General features: G+C 39.5%; 1 protein-coding gene across 4 annotated transcripts in view; it reads left to right on the top strand.

Annotated features, from left to right (window-relative positions):
• The window catches only part of bcar1 (BCAR1 scaffold protein, Cas family member), an 80,218-nt gene that overhangs the window by 45,528 nt on the left and 12,225 nt on the right, over nt 1-22,465 (top strand). For all 4 annotated transcript variants that reach the window (XM_043264554.1, XM_043264553.1, XM_043264557.1 and 1 more), the window contains one exon: nt 7,633-8,307. In XM_043264554.1, the coding sequence (XP_043120489.1) occupies nt 7,633-8,307 (675 nt within the window). The remainder of the gene's footprint in view (nt 1-7,632; nt 8,308-22,465) is intronic.

Genomic DNA, 22,465 nt, shown 5'->3' with positions numbered 1-22,465 from the left:
CGTGCCTCCCAGCCTTGCTCTTTTCCTCTGCAGGCCTGCTGTTGCTGCTCAAGTCTGGTCTTGTCTCTTGTAAGCTCACCTATATAGTGAAAATAGAGCAGGCCACCGGCCCACTGTTTGTCTCTGCCATCAACCTCCTGCTATTGTCTTCCTTTCTGTCGTGGTTTTCAGGTCCTTTCCTGTAAATAGAGCAGATTTGTGCCCCACTTATATTCAATATTTCCAGCATGCTTTAATCCCCTAAAGAAGATATGCATCTGGTTCTTCTGGAAATTGTCTTATAGGAGACATAGACGCTGTTTATTGTGGTCTTAAAGGGATAGTTCTGTCATCATTTACTCACTCTCAACCTGCTTTAAACCCGTACAAGTTTCTGGATGGAGAAGTTGGTAGCTGGAACAGTATGAGGGTTTAATAAATGATGACAAAACCGTTATTAGGTGGTCTGTTTCTTTGTGACCTTCTTTCCGTGTGTGTGTCATGCACGACTGACACAGCTGAAAGCGGCAAACGTCCAAACACACGTCTGGCTGTCTGAGTCACATCTCTGAGTCTCAGCTCTGATGACTATCGCTGCTGTCTTATACAGCGTCTGCTCTTTGTGTGTATGTCTGAAAATGCATCTACAACAGCTTACCATCTTAAACTCCACCCGCCTTATAATTACTCCAGCCAACCTGCTACTTTTGCAACCAGTAAGCCCCTCAGAATAACAACCTGACCACAGAATAACGCTCAATCCTCACGTATAGATGTGAGAATTTAGAAACCTCTTATATGTTCCGGCAAAACAGCTCAGATAAAATGTCTAGCTTTTGTTCTTGTTTGGTCAGGCTCAGGTGTCTTATGCGAGCGACAAAACAGAGACGGCCTTGTTTTGTCTGCAGCGCCCATCTGTTTTTAAACCAATAAAAACTTTTGATGAGGTAGGGAACATTTTTTCCCAGAGCTCAGGAGGTGGATGTGTGATGAGAATAGACCTGAGACAGATGAGACTCTATCTTTAATGTGGTGTGAATGAAAACCAGGTCGTGAGGGACGAAAGTACAGCCTGTTCGAACTGTACCTCGGTGACGATCATTCATTCAAGTGAAATATGGGAATATTTTCAGAGTTTTAGTCAAACAATCAGTGCTCTGGAGCGCAGCTTCTCTTTCATTTGGGATCACACTGCACTGATATTAAAAATCTGGTCGCTGTTTTTTATGTGCAGATTATATATTTATATGATCTTGTTGTCATATTATAACCTATGAAGTTCTAAGCAGTTTTGTATAAATAAAACCTTACTTCAGTCATTTCAAAGTAAAATCAGACATAACTTTATCATGTACAGTATGAAAAATTTATATTCATTCTGAAGTTTTATTAAATGAAAAGAATAATTTACAGAATAATTAAGTTTAATTTTAGGTGTATGTTAGCATGCAAAATAAAATATCAACTAATACAATAAAAAAATAAAGCTTAATTATCAGCTGACATTTATCGTTTACTATTATAATAAATACTGAATTGATTTTATTTTTATATTTTTAGTATTTTTTTAAATTGTTTTAATTTTAATTTTAGTAGTGAAATATATTTCTCTCTTTTTTGTGTTTTTATATCAGTTTTATTTTATTGATCAAAAATGGTTTATGATACTTTTAGTAACCAATAACAACACTGACAACTGTTACGGCTATATTGTGCATTCAATTGGATGACCTGTAGCTGTGATTTAGAGATGTTCGTATACTGTCTGTGTGCCCTTGAAGCTAATGAGCTCACACAAAAAACACTACCTGCCCCCACCTTGCTAACTTTACTAGTGTTTGTCCCACGGGGTCGTGTAGAGGCACCAGACAAAAGCTGTTCAGCCCCACCCCCCATAACAATACAAACACACAAACACACACACACTCATTGACCTGTCTGTACAGAGCGCGCTCCAGCAGCTGCCACATTACCTCCTGTTCAGTGGCTCTGTCTCAATGAAGCGTTCGGCCCCTTCCTTCCTTCCATCTCTCACAGGTCCACATCTCTCTTTCCTCTTCCCTCCATCCTGTGGAATTCTCTTTCATTCTCAACATTTCCATCACTGTCAGTTTTATCCCCGTTATTAAAGAGATAGTTCACCCAAAGATTAAAGTTCTGGGATCATTTATGGTTTGTTCACACCGAGGACAATACTTGACAACTGCACATTTTAATAATTGTTTTAATTCCGTGAGAACACATTCAAATTTACACGGATTTAATAACAACTAGTTAATGATAATTTTTCACCTGGTGAATGCTGAAAACATTGACAGCACTGACCGATCAGAATCCACACAGATTTAAAGAGCTTGACAGAATGCTAGTGAACTGGCCTTTTCTCAAGTCATTTTAAGTATCATTGTAAAAAGCTTAGTAATTTGAGAGCTGCAGTCCTCATTCATATTCATTATCCGAAACAATTGACCGGTATATTCTTAAAAATGTCATATGGGTGAGTAGCTAAATGATGACAGAATTGTACATTTTTGGAAACAATTTAAACCCTGTAACACGTGGCCTGCTCCTGCACTCATGACCCTTTTAAATGCAAATGGTAGAACGTTTTGTCCTTTAAATGATGACTTTCCTTTCTTCACCATTCTCTTCTTCCATCTCCTTTATCCGTTCTCGCGGTCTTTCTCTAGAGATAATAAAGTTAAGCATCAGTCTATGTCTGCTCGAGCCACGGGGAAAGTGTTTGACCTGAACATTTCCATGGTGATCATCGCCAGGGAGAAATGAAGCGTTACTCTCGTCATCCCCTCATCTCATACGTGCTTCTTTACGATGTCTCGAACAATGCCTTGAGAACAATGATGGCCGGTAACAAACTTACAGTAGCGTGAAAGTAACAATGAAGCTTTTCAAGTAACAAGAGAATTTTTCCAAAAAGTAGCACTGTAGTGTGGTAAAGTGTTGTACTGTATTTATATTTACATTGTTCACGTAGATATATTTAACATCAAAATTCTTTGTCATATAACGTCTCTCTAATTTTCAAAGACTAATAATAATAATAATTTTAGAGAGTCATTTAATTAATCAATTAAATTCATTTGAGTAACGTGACACTTAGCATTATTTGGCAAAATTGCTAAATGCTGTTATTTGTTGCAGTGTTTTTTGTGTTTTTTTTGGTTATGGAAATTACAGTGTTTCTAGTCTTATCAGTAGTATTTCATGGTGACAGATAATTAAAAATCTGCCACCATGATTAAATTAAAAGTGTAGAGACAAAATAATAAACAACATACAACCACCATCACAGAAATCGTTCTTTGTATGAATCACTTAAGACTTATGCAAGACTGTTGCAAAAACAGGATTCAGTGGGAAGTATTGCTATGGCTAGCTTCTTTTTCAAAAGTTTAGTTTGACTATAGCTTAACTGCTTTTAGTGATGAATAGCTCCAAGTATTTTCAAAGCAGCTTCCCATTACTGCTTGATAAATGCAGATGTACAGTAGAAAACACCCTTGAGGAACCAATTTTCTGTTGTTGTTTAATGCACAGTGCTTTACTGTTTTAGTTTATAATTGTCGAAGATGCAAGGTGTGATTAATCCTGGGCTGTGAAGATGCTAATAGATCCATTGATCAATAGTCAAATATTCCCATCTCTTTTATATTCCTTCATTTATCCTCCTGCTGTTGTCTTAATGCTGATGTGCCTGCGTTCTCCTGTGTACATTCCCAACAAATGAGAAAACATTCACTGTCACTTAATCATCGACTCGCCCTTACATGTAAACCCCTGCGAATCCCTCCCTAAACGCCCCGTGTCCTGATCGACAGAGACTGAATTGTGGAGAAGTGGGAGAGAGACAGAAAGAGACAGACAGAGAAGCTTGGCATACTTTTCTGTAATGGAGGCAAAGTTCAACAGCTTGTGATGTCATCAGTCCTCCAGAGCCTTTTTGCTTGGCAGGAAAATATTCTCATGAAAAAAAAAAAGAGCGTAGAATAGCCCAGAAAGCACAAAGCACTTCTTTTCTGCTGCAATTTGCTGCCGCTTTTCAAAGTCAGAGAAGGCAAGGGAGATAAGTAGGCAGAATAAAGACAAAGACATCAAGTCACAGGAAATTCTTCTAGAAAGGGTTTCTATCCAGTTGCAGCAACAACAATGTCAATCACCTAATTAATTTATTCATTATTTTCAGCCCAATTAGGAATGACGGAAGTCTATCCCAACTCTGAAACAAGTAGTATAGTCAGAACTAAGGATGGGCAGTTTGACCAAATGTAATGATTTATAATACGTTGTATGATTTATTTTGTCTTGTAAATAATTTGCGACAATTTAATCTAAATGACATACTTTATAAATATTTATTTTTTTGGACATTGATGGTTCTAAGCCAAAAGGGGAAAAATTATCATTACTACTTAACATTTGTGATTAATCATCAGTTTGAATATTAATGTGATCCTGTTAACAACTAAACCTGTTTTGTGTTGTGTCTTTGTGTTATTGACATATTTCCTTTTTAAACGTTTTGAATATAATGGCCAGTAAGCTGTAATTAGATTCCAGCTGGTATTATGATGATTGTCCTACTTGTTTTAGAATGTATTTATCTGATGGAAAGTATGTAGAAAGTCCTCATTCATATTTCATAATATACGCCCCCACCCCCCACCCCAACACACACACACACACACACACACATATATATATAAGCATATAATTCTAGATTGCGCAGTTAGAATTACTGTCTTCATATCACATGGCGCAGCTGATTGGTAGAAGCCACTTCTCATCATTCATATACTTGGCTAGTTCTTGATGTAGCAGTTGCAGCACACCTCAGAAACCCTCCACCTTCCCCAGCTCCACCTGTATAGATCTGCTACAGGGTGATATCATATAAATGTGCAGCAGCAGTACTTCTTACATGATCACAGCAGGATGTATTGGCAGTAACAAAATCACTATTTGTTTATGAAGAAATCCTGCTGTTGACTCTAAAAGAATGGCTTAAACTGTCTCTGTGGAAAAAGCCCATGGAGTTAATGAGCTCTCTCAGCTGGTCTGAGTGCTTCTCATTATTTTGCCATTGTGTGTGTGAGTTTAAATGGATAGAGGGGGCTGTGAAGGTATGCATGCATGCATTTGTGCGTGCACATTCACACATTCCTCCGTCTATACGTGCATCAGTGCTCTATGCGTGTATGCCAGCTCTACATGGTGACATCTCAACCAGCTGCTCGCAGGCAGTAAAGCCTCTCGGGCGCTATTGTGTCCAGCCTCGGTCCCCTCCGGCTTTAAGGGAGACACTACAGGGACTGTCCCTCACTCGGGCAGCACAGGCAGGGCATTCATCTGTCAGATATGCCCTCTGTGAGCCTCTCCTCTCTCTCCTCCAGCTCCGAGCACAGAGACATCATTCATCAGAGCACTGCCGCTCTCCACACAGACCTTTAAATCACACAGGGAGGGATTCACGCAGAATGAATCGCGCCCGCTGATAGCGTGCTGTCTGCGTCGTTTCAGCACTGAACGATGCAAACAAGGCCAAAAAATGTTTGTATGGCACAATTCCAGATATTGTGGGCACCGAGGAGTTTCTGTGTACAGAGGTGCATAATTAGCATTGTACCACAGGGATCTTGAAGGAAGACGTAGCTGCAGGCTGTGGCTGCATCTCATTTCACATCACCTACTATCCCAGATTTTATGTTAAAAACAGAAGGACAGAGGTGCTTGGATAATGTACTATTTTCACTGAGTATGTGATATCATATTTTTTTGATGTTCCAGTGGCAAAACGCGAATACATTCTATACATTGTCAAAATAGAGTTATTCACATTTTCTTATTCTGTGAAATCTTTATGTGATGCTTCTTTTGTAAGCTGTGTACATTTTTGGCCCTTTTTAAAAAACAAAAAGGGTTCTATCTAGTCTATTTAATGCAAAAACTCTGAAGCTCAATATCTCAAAAAGAATGCAGATCAAACCTTTTAATTTCAAGGCGACGATTTATATGTGATCTAGAATTCTAGCATGAGATAGAAATCTTTTGTAATTTTTTAACATCTTTACTGTCACCTAAATAATTAGAATGCTTTCTTTCTCTCTCCTAAAATTAGTAACACAATATAACAATATGAATCTTTTAGGCATTATTGTACAAGAAGATATTATGCTATACATTTTTAACGCAGAGGTCTGACATCTCATAAACGTCTCTTTTTTTTTCTCTGGCAAAATGTATTGCTGCTGTAGTATCGCACAGTAATGAATACAAACTAAAACGCACGGTCAAAATTAACAATGCAGTCTGTGTAATAAATACCAATTTGCTTCCGCACCACGATACATGAATTGATGCCTCCAGTCCGAAAAGAGTTTCCCACTGGTAATCACAACTTTGTGATGGTGTTCATGCAGAGCTCATCTCGTAAATACGATCATTCCTACATGACTCGAAGGCAACGTGTGTCCTGACAGGGGTGGTCTGTTTGTAATCAAACACCTGCTGGCTATCTGCAGTGTGGCATCAATCACCTGTGAGCTTGAGCTCAAAACTCTTACAAACCATAGTGAATTCACGGCAGGAGAGCAGCAGACGGGGGTGCGAGGGGGACACGGAGCTCTCTGTGTTGGAAATTAGCCGTTCTGTACTGTTCTCTTGCACAAAGACCCTCCACTGGATCACTCAATAGCAGAGATGTTTTGTCTTGATTGAAGCTAAACTAGTCTATTCTTCTCTTTTTCCCCCCTCTATAACGGTTGTAGAGGGTTTCCGCTGCACACAGTGAATGATCAAAATCAGCCAATCAAGCGCTGTGGTTTTGTTGAGAGGACAGTGATGGAGTACTGCTGGTTGACTGTGGCCTTTATTAAGGTGGCAAGTAGAGTGGTGATACACGTGTCTATTGGAACTGTGCCAGCGCTCTTGTGCCAGAGAAAAGGGGTTGTACTGGTCCAGGGGGCCGAACTGCAAATATTTGTTTAAGTGTCAAAGACCAGCCGCACTTGTGGGTGGCATTGTAAACAAGAGGACAGATGGAGTACATGGTGTGTAAATGTGTCGGGAAGAGGTTTAGAGCAAATAGTAAAATGTAAAAAGCAATGGGGTCACAGATCTTTGTTTACACCTGCTATTAAGATCTTGGGTGATCTAATCACAAATGGTCTTTATTGTTATAACAGTAAATCAGTTATTATGTTGGTTTACTGCATGTTAAACTTCAGAAAGATTAAAAAATGACATATATATGTATATAAAATGTTACCAAAGATTTGTGTCAATTGCTGGGGTTTTTTATATTCTACTCATCAAAGAAATTTTATGGAAATTTGATATCACTGTCATATATCACTTGTTTCCAGAAACTGTTCTTCAGCTGATTTTGTTAAAAATAAAAAATGTTTCTTGCTCATCAAATCAGCATTACAATGATTTCTGAAGCTTCTTGTGACACTGAAGGCTGAAAATTCAGATTTGCATCACATAAATAATTTACATTGTAATATAAAAAGTAGAAATAGTTATTTTAAACTGTAATAAATAGTTTTGCTGTATTATTTAGTGAACAAAAGGGATGATATACGAGATAATTTTTGAACCAAACTCAATCTCTTTCTTTCTCCTCTCTTGTAGAATGTGTTGGCAAAGGCCCTGTACGATAATGTGGCGGAGTCTCCGGACGAGTTGTCCTTTCGCAAGGGTGACATCATGACCGTCCTGGAGCGGGACACGCAGGGGCTGGAAGGCTGGTGGCTCTGCTCGCTACACGGCCGTCAAGGTATCGTTCCTGGAAACCGGCTGAAAATCCTTGTGGGCATGTATGATAAACAGCAGCAGTTACAGCAGCCAACGAGCCAACCAAGCCCAACCCAGAGCCATCTCAACCTGCCTCAGAGTGCCTACAGCAAGCTTCCTCCTTCGTCCCAGTACACGGCCATGCACCCTGCCAACTCAACCAACCCAGACGGCGTCTACATGCTCCCCCCCAGCCACAGTCTGCCCGCTTCCTCCAGCCTCTACCAGGTGCCCACCGGACCCCAACCTCCACAGCCCCAACCCAAAGCTCCCGCTGTGGCACAAAAGCAAAGCCAGGCACAGTACCCTCCCACCCCACAGGATGTCTATCAGGTGCCCCCCTCCATTAATGTTCCAGGCCAGGACATCTACCAGGTGCCACCCACTGCAGGAGGGCCGTGTCCAGGGCAGGATGTGTACCAGGTGCCACCCTCTGTAAACCAGACACAAGACGTTTACCAGATTCCCCCGTCAATAGAGAGGAGCTGGGACTCTCCCAAACCCATGGGCAAGGTAGGAAATGATTTACACAGACATATGTGTAACACATTTTTCAGACATGTACTTTCATTGCAAATGTAAAATGTACTCATTTACACAAATTTACATTGGTGCGTATTATTAAAAAACTTGAATCAAAATACATTACCTTTCTATGTATATCACTGCTCTTTAATTTTAAAATATATCATAGTTTGGGAAGTAAACCAGGAGCAGAATTTAAAGTTGGGCATGACCATATACAAGGATGTAAGATATCTTGGAAAACATACAGGAAGAAGAGAGAAATATAGGCAGAGGAAAGGAGGGTGTGTGATGGAGGAGAGGAGAGTCTGATAGACGGTCATAAATAATGCAGAGTTTGATAACGCCAGTGACCGTGGGCAGCACAGAGTGAGTAAGCAGGTTTTTTTTGAGTGGTAAATACAGGTTGGAGCTGTGGGCAGTGATAGTCCCTTGAGAGAGCATTGCAGGCCACTCTTAGGGCACTGAGCCATATGCCACGACTGCCGCAGCGACGGGGGAAATGAAGTGTAAAGATGGAAGGATGAAGTGAGGAGAGGTTCGGCTGCAGGCCTGCTCACTGTTAGCCACCTGTCAACTCTGCTTTACCTACAGCCATAAAGATGAGACATGACTCGGGGTCACTGGTTCTGGTCATTGTGACATGCTTACGTAGATATTTAAATTATAGCATGTAAATGAGAAACTATGATGTTAGCGTGACCACATCATCATTTGCTTGATTATTATATAACAAACAGCTGAATGTGCTCAGGCAGTTTCAACCACTATGACAGTAACATTCTCTTTGTGTGGAAAGTTTCCACTGCAAAAAAGTACTGTGGTGGCATCTTGGTACAGTGAAGGTATTGTGCTATACAGGGTTCTCACGGTTCTGGAAAATCGTTTTTAAAAAAATTTTAAAGTATAATTTCCAGGGCTGGAAACATTTTGTAAAATACACAAACTGGGGTTTTTTAGGAAACTGCTGAAGGGTTTTGGGTTGATAGATATAATAATTATAATACATTTATGAATAAAACAATCAAAAATGGTTAAAGTGACTAAAAAAGTGATATTTTATTTGTTTATTCATGTCATGTGACCATTTACCAATATCAGAGAACCATAAGTGAGCAACTCTGTTGGTAAATTATTTTTGGTCAAAGGGGTTCAGCTAAAAAAAGTTATTAGTCTACAGTCAATATAAATATTTCTAGTTATAAATTGATCATTGAGGGTGTATTATCTATAAAATGATTTTAAAAATCATGGATTAATGTACCATTGTGTTTTCAAGGTATCTCAAAGAATACCAAGGTATGACCATGCAACATCAGTTTTAAATTCTGAATTTGAATTGAATTTACTGAAGGTTTTTTTTTCTTCTCAGTTTTCGGCCAGTAAGCTTAATTAATTGTAAAAAAAAGTCAATGAAAAGTAAATGAAAACCATTCTGACCTTGGAGGCTGCTCCGTTCAATGGCGAGACCGAAAGTAATCAAACTGAAATACCTCAACAAGGTTCTGCTTCTTCACATTTTATAAGTTTAGCTTAGCTATGATTTGAAGACTTTTGTATAATTTTTTTGCCTGTCCTCAGCCTTGGGTTTTTTCCTTTATTTTAGTCTGTGAGAAACTACCAGCATTTCATTGCATCTGGTGCCATATGAGTAGCTGACAGCCAGTTGGAAGTTGCTAGAGCCTGTGCAGCAAACCCAACAGCTGGAGGATCGATACTGATGGCAGTGACCCAAGAACTTGCTAACACCCTGAGTACTGCAGCGAGGGGACAGAAATGATGTGGATCAGTAGTCAAATCCAGAGCAGAGTCTTACGTGCAGTGCTTACGTTTTTCAGGGTTTGGCGCTGTATTGAAGCCAAAGATAATGCAATATCACGTCTGCTTCCAGATTCCAGATACATTCTCTCATGGCTGTTCATTTTTGAACACTGTTGCTAGAGCAGTTTGAGATGGAAAAGATTCAAACAGACCTAGTAACACAAGATTTGTATTATCATGTGTTTCTGTGATCCTTCTCAGAAGCCAGTTTTACATTTGTATTTGCAATGCTTGTACTGAGATTTTCCTTTCATGTGGTTTAAGAGGGGAGATGTTGGTGTGTTTTCTTCTAATGTCCTCTATTATGATTACTTGTCCTTGTGCCCACATTCCCTCTACCACTGACGGTTTTTCATTATGTGATAAGAGTTCCTGTTGAGAGAGGAGAGGATAGATACACACGCCTTCACACATGTAGACACACAGACGACACACATATGTGCAAGAGCTCTGAAAACACCTTTATAATCTTGTTCTTCTTAATGAAGGAATGTGTTTCAGAGCAGAAATACTTGGTAAAGGTTTGCAATCAATCAATGAATAAATCAAATGAATTAGAAACAATGATACATAACCCCATAAGGGTTTTTTTAATTTTATACTTTTGTTATTTGATCAAAAGTGACATTCTTTTTTTTTCATTTAAATTCATTGTTCTTTTTAACTTTTTTTATTATCACAGAATCCTGAAATCCTACAAAAATATTAAACAGCAAAATTAGCAACTGTAAAAAAAAATAAAAAAAAAGTTTCCTGATCAATAAATCACCATATTAGAATGATTAGGGCCACGTGACACCAAATATTAGAATAATTGCTTCTTAAAGTTCAGCTGTCACCAGCAAAACAAGCAAAAAATAGAAAACATTTATTTTTTATTTCATAATATTACAGTTTTATAAATGCTGCTGTGGTGAACATAACAAATTCATCATAAACATTGAAAAATCCTACCTTCCCCAAAACTTTCAACTGTAGTGTATATGGTGGTAAATATTAAAAGATTTTCTAAAAATATTGCTCAGTGATAACTGATGTGATTCACTATATCTCTCTTTTTGAGATAATGGGTAGTATAGTTTTTTAGTGGGAATTTGGCCATGAATTCTGAAATAGTGCTTGGCGCTCACCAAGGCAATACTGTGGCAGCAGTAAGAAGAGTTATACGATGATTGTGGATAGGGTCAGGGTTAGGACTGAGGGATTGTGATAAAGCAGCTGGAACAACTGTGCTGTGTGTCACATCAAAGACATGTGCAGGCAGGGTGTGTTAGCACGCGACCCACAAAGCCCCAGCACGCTCCTCCAACGGCCAGGAGTGTAATACTGTCTGAATGAATCATTATCAACTCTTATATGGAAGTCATGCCTGCCTCAGAGTAAAGAAATACAATTCATAATTGTGAGATTAAAGATTAAAATGAGAAATAACATCAAATTGTGATTTAAGTTAAATGTCCATAATTCCGAGAAATGCAGTCCTAGTTATCATATTAGAATTGAGCTGTCATAACCATTTGCTATGTTGGTGTAGATTCTAGTTTCATTTGCTGAGAAACTGATCTCAGTGACTCACATCAATAAAAATGTGTTAAGAACGACCCTTAAACCTTATGGCATGCTTTAATCAAACCCAAAGCTATCTGCGAAGATGTTTTTTTTTAAAGAAATGAGACTGTAATACCGGATGTGACCTTCAATGGCAAGAATAAGGCTTGTACATGTTTGTGACTCACCGCTTCTAAGACTCACCCGCTGTCCTGCTTACACATTAACCAAAGTGAGCTTACACTATCAACTCAAGTTGCACATTGACCATTAGAGTAAATAAAACTGACGGATGAAGAAAGATTGGAGCATAAGCCTGTTCGTCCGGTTTAGGACCACGTGAGCGTGTCACAGAAAGGGTTTGTGGTTGAGGCGTTTAGCTCTATTATGGATTCAGTCGAATGGGCAGTGACGAGGGGCAGCAGAGGTGGAGAAAGAGTCTTGGCTTATCTCTTTAATGGCTCCTGCTATAGCCATTCAGTATGCTGGACAGATAGCCGGGTTTATTAAGAAAAAGTGCGCTGGGAAACAGGAATGGGGAGATGGCAAAGGCTAGATTCTGTGGTTGGTTTGCCGCACTGCCTGTTCTGAAAGTAAATGTGTAATCTTTGGAGACTTAGCCGAGGCTGCTCACCTGATCAGGCGGGGAAGAGGAGGTTGAGGGAGGGAGGACCTGCCGGCTTGGCTTATCTACAGGACCAGGCAGGCAACGTTTAGAGGAGAGAGGGAGGGGAGAACATTGTGAGGAGACAGAATAAAGGAAGACCAGAGGGATCGTAGATCCATACTCCACCTAGACATCCACAGAGCTACAGCAGTATGGAGAAACACACCAGTTTAACATCTGCTATCATAATGTTATCAGTGTGTTAAGCAATGTTATCAGTGAATTCCAAGCATCATTTTTATAGCATTGAAGGGCACTGCAAAAAAAAAAAAAGGAATGTTATTCCCGGTTATTCCAGACAGAAGTGAGTCGTGGAGCCGTGTGTCTTCTACCCAAACCCAGTCTTATTTATCTCAGATCAAATCTTTTGCTCTTGTGCACCCAAGAAGTATCTACAAAAATAGTTTATATGTATTTTTATTAGTGCTGTTGATTAACGATTGATAAATAAATGATTACATTAAAAATAAAAGTTTTTGTTTGCATAATAAATGTGTGTGTACTGTGAATATTTATTATGCATATATAAATACACATATGTGTGAACATATTTAAGAAAAATATGTTTATATATTAAATATAATTATATATAATATAAATTATATAAATATAAACATGTACATGTAAATATATGCATTACTGTCACGTTCTCTGGACTTTGTTATTGTTTTTGTTCTCGTGCCATGTGCTCTCTGTGCCCTACCTTCCCTTCGTGTTAATTGTGTAATTATCATCACCTGCTCCCTGTTAGTTTAGTCAATTACATGTATATTTAAGTCCTGTGTGTTTGTCTTGAGTTTGTCCGATCGTCAATGTCCTTACCCGATACATACAATGTCCTTACGAGGTTACATACTTGGTTTATTGCCTGCCTGCCTGCCTGCAATTATTATTATTTTGCCCGTTCTAAATTAAATCTATTTAAGTTTATTTGCGTCTCGAGTACTCCTTCTCGCCAAAGCACCGAACGTGACAATTTTGCATGCGATTAATCAGGAGTAATCGTCTGACAGCACTTACTTTCATATAATTTCTATGGCACCAAAAGATTAAAAACATTTTAAAGACATAGTGATTTAAAAAGCTGTTTTCCATAGGCTTCCATCAGTTAACCAACTGGTTGAAGTTGCAGTTGAGTTTTCATCTTGTCTATATCGGTATATGCTGTGTTTTGGGTATGGGAATGCCGCTGAGTGATTATGTGCATCTTGAGGGAATTTCCCTCTCAGACTGGCACGTCTATAATCTGCTGCAACCCTCTCCCACCTCACATTCCTGAAGACCAGAGATTCTCCTCCCTGCCTGCACTGCATTTGAAATTTTGATCGGATGAGGCTTGTTCAAATCTAGACAACTGAAAATGCATATGCACTTGCAAGACAGCATATTAAAGTACCATAAACTTCTTACAGTTATAGCAATTGTACCACTGAAAAGGTGGTTTTAGGCTCTCCATTTTCCATTGCACTAAAGAGACTCATTTTACATTCAACTATGCCACTTTTCAATTCTGTGTAAATGTGTTAGATGGACATCAAGCGCATCTTGAGGAAATGCTTTTTTTTTTTTACATTTACTGTGCTCACAAATCACATTTTTCAACGCAAAAACACTTTCTGCGTAAATGGCTCTTAAGAACACCTCACACTCACACTGCATCGTGACTGTTTTTCATTTGTGTCAAATGTTTCATTGCTTATGATTCTTGAGTTCGAGCGAATGCTTCAAATTAATTGATATAAAGAGGCAGATGATTCATTCGTGAACTGGACATTCCAGCCAAAGGCACACTCTATTTCTTTCTGTTCCTCCATTTGATTTTTTTCTGCTCTGTGAGTACCTCAGAATACTGAAGAGAGAGCTCTTAATGGTTGTTTAAATAGTCTCAGTTCCCCTCAGGGGCCTATGTGTGATTTTAGGTTTGTATCTCTGGGCCTCACTGCAGTGCATTGTGGGCTTTTAAAGAGGGACTTTGATATTGGCCTCACATCACAGCGCATGAGTGAAGCATTGGCTGCTCCGGGGCACTGCGCCTCCACGTAGCCTCATTACTCTCTCCTCAGACTGCACACGCTGACTCTGAATCAGCACATATCCACCAGCAGTCTCCTGTACATAGTAATGTGATGCTGCGAGTGTGTCTGAAGACGACACGGCATCCATTACAAGCAGCGTGTCTGGGCTCGGTGCAGAGGCTGTGATGTGGCTTAGGCGGAAGAGAGGGAAAGAGAAAAGGACTAAAGGAGAAAACAAGTGCTGATGCCATGTTTCTCTTACAGCTGGAGGAGACGCAGGAAGCAGTGTGATGACTGGGCAGCTCTGAACATGCTGTGCATCTGGTGCACCGATGTGCTTTATTTATAATTCCCTGAGCTTCAGAGCTCAGTTGAAATCACATTGCATCCTCATAACAAATGCTGGGGAGTAACCAACTAAAAACAGAAGCTAATTTAACTACATTTTTCAGTAGCATGACAGAAGCCCCAATTGCTGCAAGCCAAAGCTGGATTGCTGGTCTTCCAGTTTGGTCAGGCTGGTTTTAGAGGGGTTTTACTTTCAGTTTTTAAAACCAGCTTTAACTGATTTAAATTGTTTTACTCTCACAAGCAGTTTTTTTTTCTTCCAAAAATGCAACACTGCAGTTGCACAATCTCTAACGTCTGATTTATTTTAGTGAACTGGTTCATTTATGCATGTTAATGGTCTGGATTAAAAATGATTTACTGGCTAATTAGAGTATCAGTGTTTGTCCTCTCATTTTAGTTAGTTCTTAGTTAATCTCATTCATTAAATCACAGTTAATTAAAACAAGAGAAATAATTAGTTCAGTTGTTCCCTCTCTGTAGCTAAACCATGGCCACTGAAACAAATTAACAACAAATTGGTACAATGTGACAACAATTGACCTAAAACAAAGAAACAAATGAATAAGTCATAATTAGTATTACAAATTATTTTTTTTTCTCTTTCACATTATGTGGGGAATTTTATGCACTCTGTGTATTTATGTAAGTTGAGCATTAAACCATTTTTATGTTTTGAAGCATTTCATTTTGTGTATGTCATTATAGTTAAATGATGCTGTAATTTAGCATATTTAGTGTAAGTACATCTGTTCAAATGAAATGGTGTCAACTGATTGTTATTGTAATTGTAAGTTATTTAACTGCTTTTTAGTAGCTTGTAGTTTAGCTAGATATTTTTTCAAATGAGTAGCTAGACTGTAAGCGAACTACTTTATGAGTAGCTTTAAGCTTTTTAAGCTGCAGCTTCAAAGTGACTGTCTTCGAGGACACTTCACTGTCAGACACATCACGCGTCCATTTGGCGTTCACCTTCAGGCCTCAGGAGATCTTCGCTAGGTCAGTGAAGACCAGTGAGGGGTCTCTGCGCCCTGTAACCTTGAGCACAGCACTTTGCCAGTTAACACAGACTTATAGCCACAGGTCGTGTACAATAGAGAATGAAAAAGACAGCATGTGTCTGTCTAAAGAAAGACAAAATGTGACTCTTCCTAGCAGGATCTCCTCCATTACCTGCTGTGGTCTCATTTTCTGCTCTGACAGCGTGTGCCGAGCGAGGGGCCGGGAGATTGACAGCTGAAGGGAGCAGAGGAAAGCAGCGAGATCAGTGGGACAGAATTAGCAGCCTGAGCGGCGATGGCGGGTGGAGCCGCGGGAGGAGGTTTTCTCCTCTCATGCGCTGTGTCCTGTCATTAACGTCCCAACATAGCCAGCAGCGGATCGAGGGAGAGGAGGGTAGACACGGGCCCCTCAGCGTAAACAGCAGACCACTGCAAGCCTTTATTTGTGCTCCAGTGGCCTTCATCAAAGGGCTAGAATATCACAGGAGGCCACGGGGTTCACTTTGTACTGCAGGGAGTTGAAAGGACTGAAAAAACACAGATCAGAGAGAAGAACAGGGGGCCTAATGGAGCCGCAAACTCATTTACTGCGTCTTCACACACGCCGTATGTCTTTTGCCAAAGAGTGCACGCAACCTTTGCTCTATACGTGTTGTTCATCAGTCTTTTTAAGTTCATGTATGTATGTAAGAGTAGGTTTTAAGGAGGCACGGTGTCAGATTTTAATTGGCTTGTGAAAAGCTAACTCCAGCACCACGGGATAAACTCAGTGGTCATCACTTAAACCATCTCTGTGATGTTTTACATCTTTCCCTCAAGGTCAGAGGATACAGGAAATTACAGCTTGTTGTAGTTGTAATGACGAACAAGTGTTGCCTTATGTAAAAATCTGATATACTGTATGTTTGTTTACTCATAGCTGGAGTTAAAAGGAAAGTTGAATGAAAAATCTGTCATTTACACTCGCTCTGTCAAACAGAACAAAAAATAAATACATTGTCCATACAGGAAGTCAGCGGAATTCAAGCAGTGTTTTTTTAGTATTATTTATAGTAATTTCTATTTAATTCCTTTTTTTTTCATTTTAATATTGTTTTAAATTTTGTCATTTTGTTGTGCGCTTTTGTATTCGTAAATATAATCATACAGCTAAATATGTAATACTCATATTTATAGTTAGCTTTAATTTATTTCAGTCCGGTTTTGGTAATTTTAGTACTTAAATGTATTTTGTTTTATTAGCATTCAGATTTTTTTAATTAGTTTTTTCATATTCCTATGTTCCTATTTTATTTATTTCACCTTTATTTTGATTAACAAATCTTTAATATATATTTAATAGTACAACGCTGCGTCCAAATTAACACCTTTTGTTGTTATGCTGGTTTAATACGGCATGAAGATAAGTAAATGATGAGAAGTTCTTTTGCTGAACGGCCCCTTTAAATGCACTTTCATAGCTAAATATCCTGAATGATATCTCTTTTCAACGTCTTTCACTTCCTCAAACACGCACAATGGTCTCAGGCAGGGACTAACCTTTGATCACTGGCCACAGGGACGGTGTGGTCTCCAAGGAGACACACTCATCTCGGTCTTATTAATAGGTGCTGCGGACAGGCTTGAGTGTTGTGTTGCCAGGAGAGCAGGGGAGAGGAAGTGTGTGTGTGTGTGTGTGTGTGTGTGTGTGTGTGTGTGTGTGTACGGAGGACTGCACATATGCTGTCTCAGTTTAATGCACTTTTGCAACCAGCATCGGAAAGAAACAAGAGAAAAGGAAGAGCAGCGATATGAAACCAAGAAAGGAAATGCAACGACAGAAAGATAGACAGACAATTTGCTGAGCTGGTTTGAATAATGCTACTCATGCATACCACAGGTAAATGATCTGTGAAAAAATAAAAGGGAAAAAAGATGTTTTACATAGTTGCTAGGTGGTTTAAGTGTAAGGGATTGTTTTGTGGTGTCCTAGCAAATAGCACTAATAAATGATGGTTAAAACATATCTTTAAGGTACGTTTCACACCCAGCCTAGTCATGGCAGCGATGTGGGGCATGTGTCAGACGGCTTTGGGGGGCTGTTACTGGAGATCTGTGTGGATTAGTAACCGGGGGCTCACTGTCTCCAGGAGAACCTTTAGGCCTCATGTCCCACCAGCCGTCCCATCACACACCCTCACATGTGGCACATGCCACATGGCACTGGTCCCAAGCAAAACTCTGATTCACAAGTGTGAGCTAATTAGCCACTGATTAATTCCACAGCAGAGAATGAGGATGGGTATAAATCCACTACCCTGCTTTTCTGTTTCATATGAGCTGTTTTTTTCCATGGTTTTTCGCACATTGCTGCCATGGGTGTTTATGTTTCAGGGATGGATCTTACCAGACTGCAATCTTTGCTTAAAACCTTGTAAGTTTAGAGTGTTAACTGGCACAATCATTTCCTCATTATTTATCCAAACTATATAATAAACAAAACAATATCATATTTATTATTTTTCTTTTTTAGCATTTAATTCAGAATACTTGTTTTCACAATGGAACTGTAGCGCTGAATCTCACTGCAGGAAAATTGATGTGAAATTTTAGAGACACTTATAGAGATTCTCCACATTAAACTGACCACTAAAAAACTTAAAAGCAACCAAAGTCTAGCTTTAACTCACTCAGGTTTACATAAAACTCTTTCCCGTTTCAAACCCAATTTATCTAGGACATCTGCAGATGTTCCCAAGGGAGGCAGGTCTCTGTGGGATAGCATGTATGTGTGTGTCATTGGTCCAGATGAGGCGCCACTGGCACCCACATCACACCAAGTCACAGAGCCCAGCTGAGCTCTCCACAGCAGTGCTTACAAGCCCACAGCTGTAGCCTAGAGATGCCTCATCCCAGTGATGGACATCTTTCACTAGGGCATGTGTGGACCACTGTCAACCATGACAGCACCTCTGGTTAAAGGCTTTATTACAACTGTCCTTCAAAAAATTTAACTTGTCCCTCCTTTTCTTTAAAAACAGTTAAATGTGGGCCACACTGAGGCACTGACGATGGTCTAATGGGGCTAATCTGTAAATTCTGAAATGCTCAATTTCAGTTTTTTTCAATTAGTTGCAATAGTATAGCCATAATATTTTATCAACGTGTGGTTTTTAGCATGACAGTTTGATCAAAATACTACTGTAGTTATATGTAAGTTGAATTATTTAAATTATTTAATATGAATTAATTAACAGATTTACTTATTCGCATGCATTTTAACAGTAGAACTAAGGGATTTTTGTTTTTCTAAATAAATTATAACCATAAGTTTTATGTCAGGAATCTTCAAAAAACTGGCACCTATTAACTTCCAAGTGGCTCTCTGTAACCTTCTTATTTTACTTTTTAAAGAAGAAAGAAGTCTACATTAGTTTTTGTTTAAATCACCCCAAATGCAGTTGAAGTCTTAAACCTGGAATATACCTTTAATATATATAAAATCCCATATGTGAAAGGACAGAAAGTTTGCTGCTGAAACTGATCTACATCCAAAATAAACTGGTAAGTAAATACCAAGTAAAACTGAAAAGTACATCATGCCAACACACACAGAACCCTGACCTGCACCCCTTCTTCGCACATGGTGAAGAGGACAGCTTGCTTCACAGATGGCCAAAGCGAGAGAGCGGTGGTAGGGGGCTACAGGGGAAATTCTTATGCACCGCCACTTATATAAAGAAAGAGTGCATGTGAAGGTATGTGGAAGCCCTTCAGCGTTTGGACTTTGACCTCTCATTATGTTCCAGGCCTCTGGACGCAGTTATTCATGGCACTGTGTTGAATCAATGCCAAGCTTAGGGTCAACTTTGCTAACTTGACTAAACCATTGCAACCTTGTGAATGTGTTAGAAAAGGATAGGAAATTCATTTGAAGAGTGGAAATGAAATGAATGGCTTGCATGGAATGTGAAGCTGGAATTGTGTTTATCAGATTATTCCATTCACAGCCATTTTGCCTTTTTCGTTCGGGATTATTAAATTAAAATAATTATTCTTGTTGCCATGAGTCGAGGAAATGCGCTATAACGTCTGACCTCCAAGATTTGAAGTCTGAAAGAAAAAGAAGTAAATGATAAAAGCAAGTAAATGAAAAAGATTGCATTTCAAAAGCTTTGAGAATTTCAGCACGATGTTTTAAGAAAAAGAAAGCAAAAATGTGCAGTTGAGCACGGAACAAAACAAAGAGCTTTGAGAAAGATTCAGAATAAACATTAGGTTATCTATTTTTGTCACAGTTAGTGACAAAAATAGATTAGTTAGTGTTTTATTTCAAGCATGCATTCATAATGCAATAATAAGATAACAGCCCTCTCCCAGAATTCTCAGCATCAGGTATTCAAATTGCAGGCGTAGATAAGAATTAGTGAGATCCATGTTCCAAGGAGCCAAGCCTGGCTGGAATGTCTTGAGCAGGCCTTGGCTGCGCTCTTTAGAGTGGTGGCATGTGTCATTGTGTCAGCTGGGGTAAGGAGGTCACAGCTCGTCCATGCAGCAGGGGGTACAGGGGCTTTTGTAAAGCAGCCTTTGCAATCTGTCCCTCTCTTCAGGGCTGAACCTAATGGCCGTGTAGCTGCTGTGATTGTGACTCTTGGCCAGCTGTCATGGCGCGGGGCAACGCAGTCAGACAGTCACCGCACCCCTATTGTTTCCGTCCACACCAGGGAGTGTTTGTCTCTTTGTGACATCATCGTTACAGGCACCCCCCCCCCCCACCCCCCATCAGAGATTGTTGTGACAGCTGGAGACCCGGACCCACCCACTCTGTATGACCAGACCCTTTCAGCTATATTGATGAGGGCTACATGGCAGTCCACCATATGTGCCATCTCCGCTCCCCAGAGTAGCGCTCATTGATAATTCACATTATTGATCGACGTTCATTACGGCCAGCTCTTCAGAGCCTCTCAACGGGATGGAGTGACTATTACTTAAGGCTAAGCACAGGTCTAAGAGGGCAGTGAAATAAAACACGGGGTGAGCAATACTAAACAACCACAGTGTGGACAGTGTTGATGTGTGTATTGTCTCTGGACTGTAAGCAATAATAGAATGTTATTCTACGGATGCTCTACAGGGATATAGACAGTCAGAAAACGTGTTTCACATCATAGCTGTTAATGTGTGGTATATTTTTGCATGGTCGGAATGGTTTATTGACTATAATTATACAACAGCTTTATACATGGCTTAACTGATCTCATGATAGACAGATTCTGTGACAGAATTTTGTCATTAATTACTCCCTTCGATTCTAACCTTCGATCATCTTCGGAACACAAATTAAGATATTTTTGATGAGATCCGAGAGCATCCTGACCCTTCATGGGTGCTACCATGATCAAGGCTCAGAAATGTAGTAAAGGCATCATTAAAATAGTCAATGTGACATCAGTTTTACAAATGTAAATTCATGAAACTACGAAAATAGTTTTTGTTGCCAGAGAAAACCAACAATGACTTAAATGAGTATTCTCGTGGCTAACCCCTGATGCCATTATTATAACAATGTTTCTGAGCCTTGATCATGGTAGTACGCTTGCTGTTTATGGATGTCAGAATGCTCTCAGATATCATCAAAAATATCTTAATTTGTGTTCCGACATGCGGCTAAGTAACAACATTGTGGAACGACATGCGGCTAAGTAATTATTGACAGAAGTTTTGGGTAAACTATCCCTTTAATAAACCATCTGTTGTCTGTGTCATTTAATGTTTATTAAACAAAATAAAAAGAGAAAATCACTCACTGCTTCTTACTAAACAATGTTTTCCATTTATATAAAAAAAATATTTCATTCATGTTTTGATTATTCAGTTTTTGCACTATACACTCATAGACGGATGTATAGTTAGACAGATATTGACTAAACTAGATGTCTAGATAGATACGCACATACATACTTTTATAGATTTACCTCTGTTTGTGTGAGTCAAGCTAAGTGAAAATGCAGAGTGTGGCGACACCGGAGGTTGTGTACGTGTGGATGTGTCAGATGAAACACCTGCAGTTCAGTCTTAATGTGTGTGAAAGTGTGTACAGCACCGTGGAGAATGTGGCCATTTACTGCTGCAGTCTCAGAGAGAGAGAGAGAGAGAGGTCGTGAGTGTGTGGATGTTCTGGAGGTAGCGGCGGGGTGGTCAACGGGTCACAGGCTTCTCCAATAAATCACACCAATAACATGCTTTTACCTCACCAACAAAAAATCCCAAGGAATTTATCGTTGCCATTCGGAAACAAGGGCAAGAACCAGGCAGAGGGGTGAAGACAGGTGAAGAGCAAGAGAAAGAGAGAGTGAGAAAGATGAGAATTAACAGTGACAGATTGCCAGCTTTCTTTAATGAGAATGGCTTAATTGGATGGTTAGCAGGGATGTCACATCTAAAGTGACAGGCTGGGTGAGTGGGAGAGTAAATATTAATACAAGATCGCTGGGATTTTCATTAGCCTACTGTCTTCCTTCTTTATTTATGTTGCACTTTCCATACATGACAGGCAACCCAGCAGTGTCAGGCAGATAGTATAGTTCTTTTAAATGCATTTTACACGTGTGCACTTGTGCTTTCCATTGTGCTCGTCTTGTCGTCGCTCGTGCCTGGTTACCATAGCCACTAGATTTAATCTAACAAAGCATGAACGCCTCACAAAGAAAAGCTTCATTGAGTCTGTGTGGTTAATCAGCACTGCTTTGCCCTCCCTGACAATA

The sequence above is a fragment of the Puntigrus tetrazona genome, chromosome 18 (assembly GCF_018831695.1).
Source record: "Puntigrus tetrazona isolate hp1 chromosome 18, ASM1883169v1, whole genome shotgun sequence".
NCBI lineage: Eukaryota > Metazoa > Chordata > Actinopteri > Cypriniformes > Cyprinidae > Puntigrus > Puntigrus tetrazona.
The sequence above is the reverse complement of the archived record's forward strand: the minus strand, read 5'-3'. Positions and strand labels throughout refer to the sequence as shown.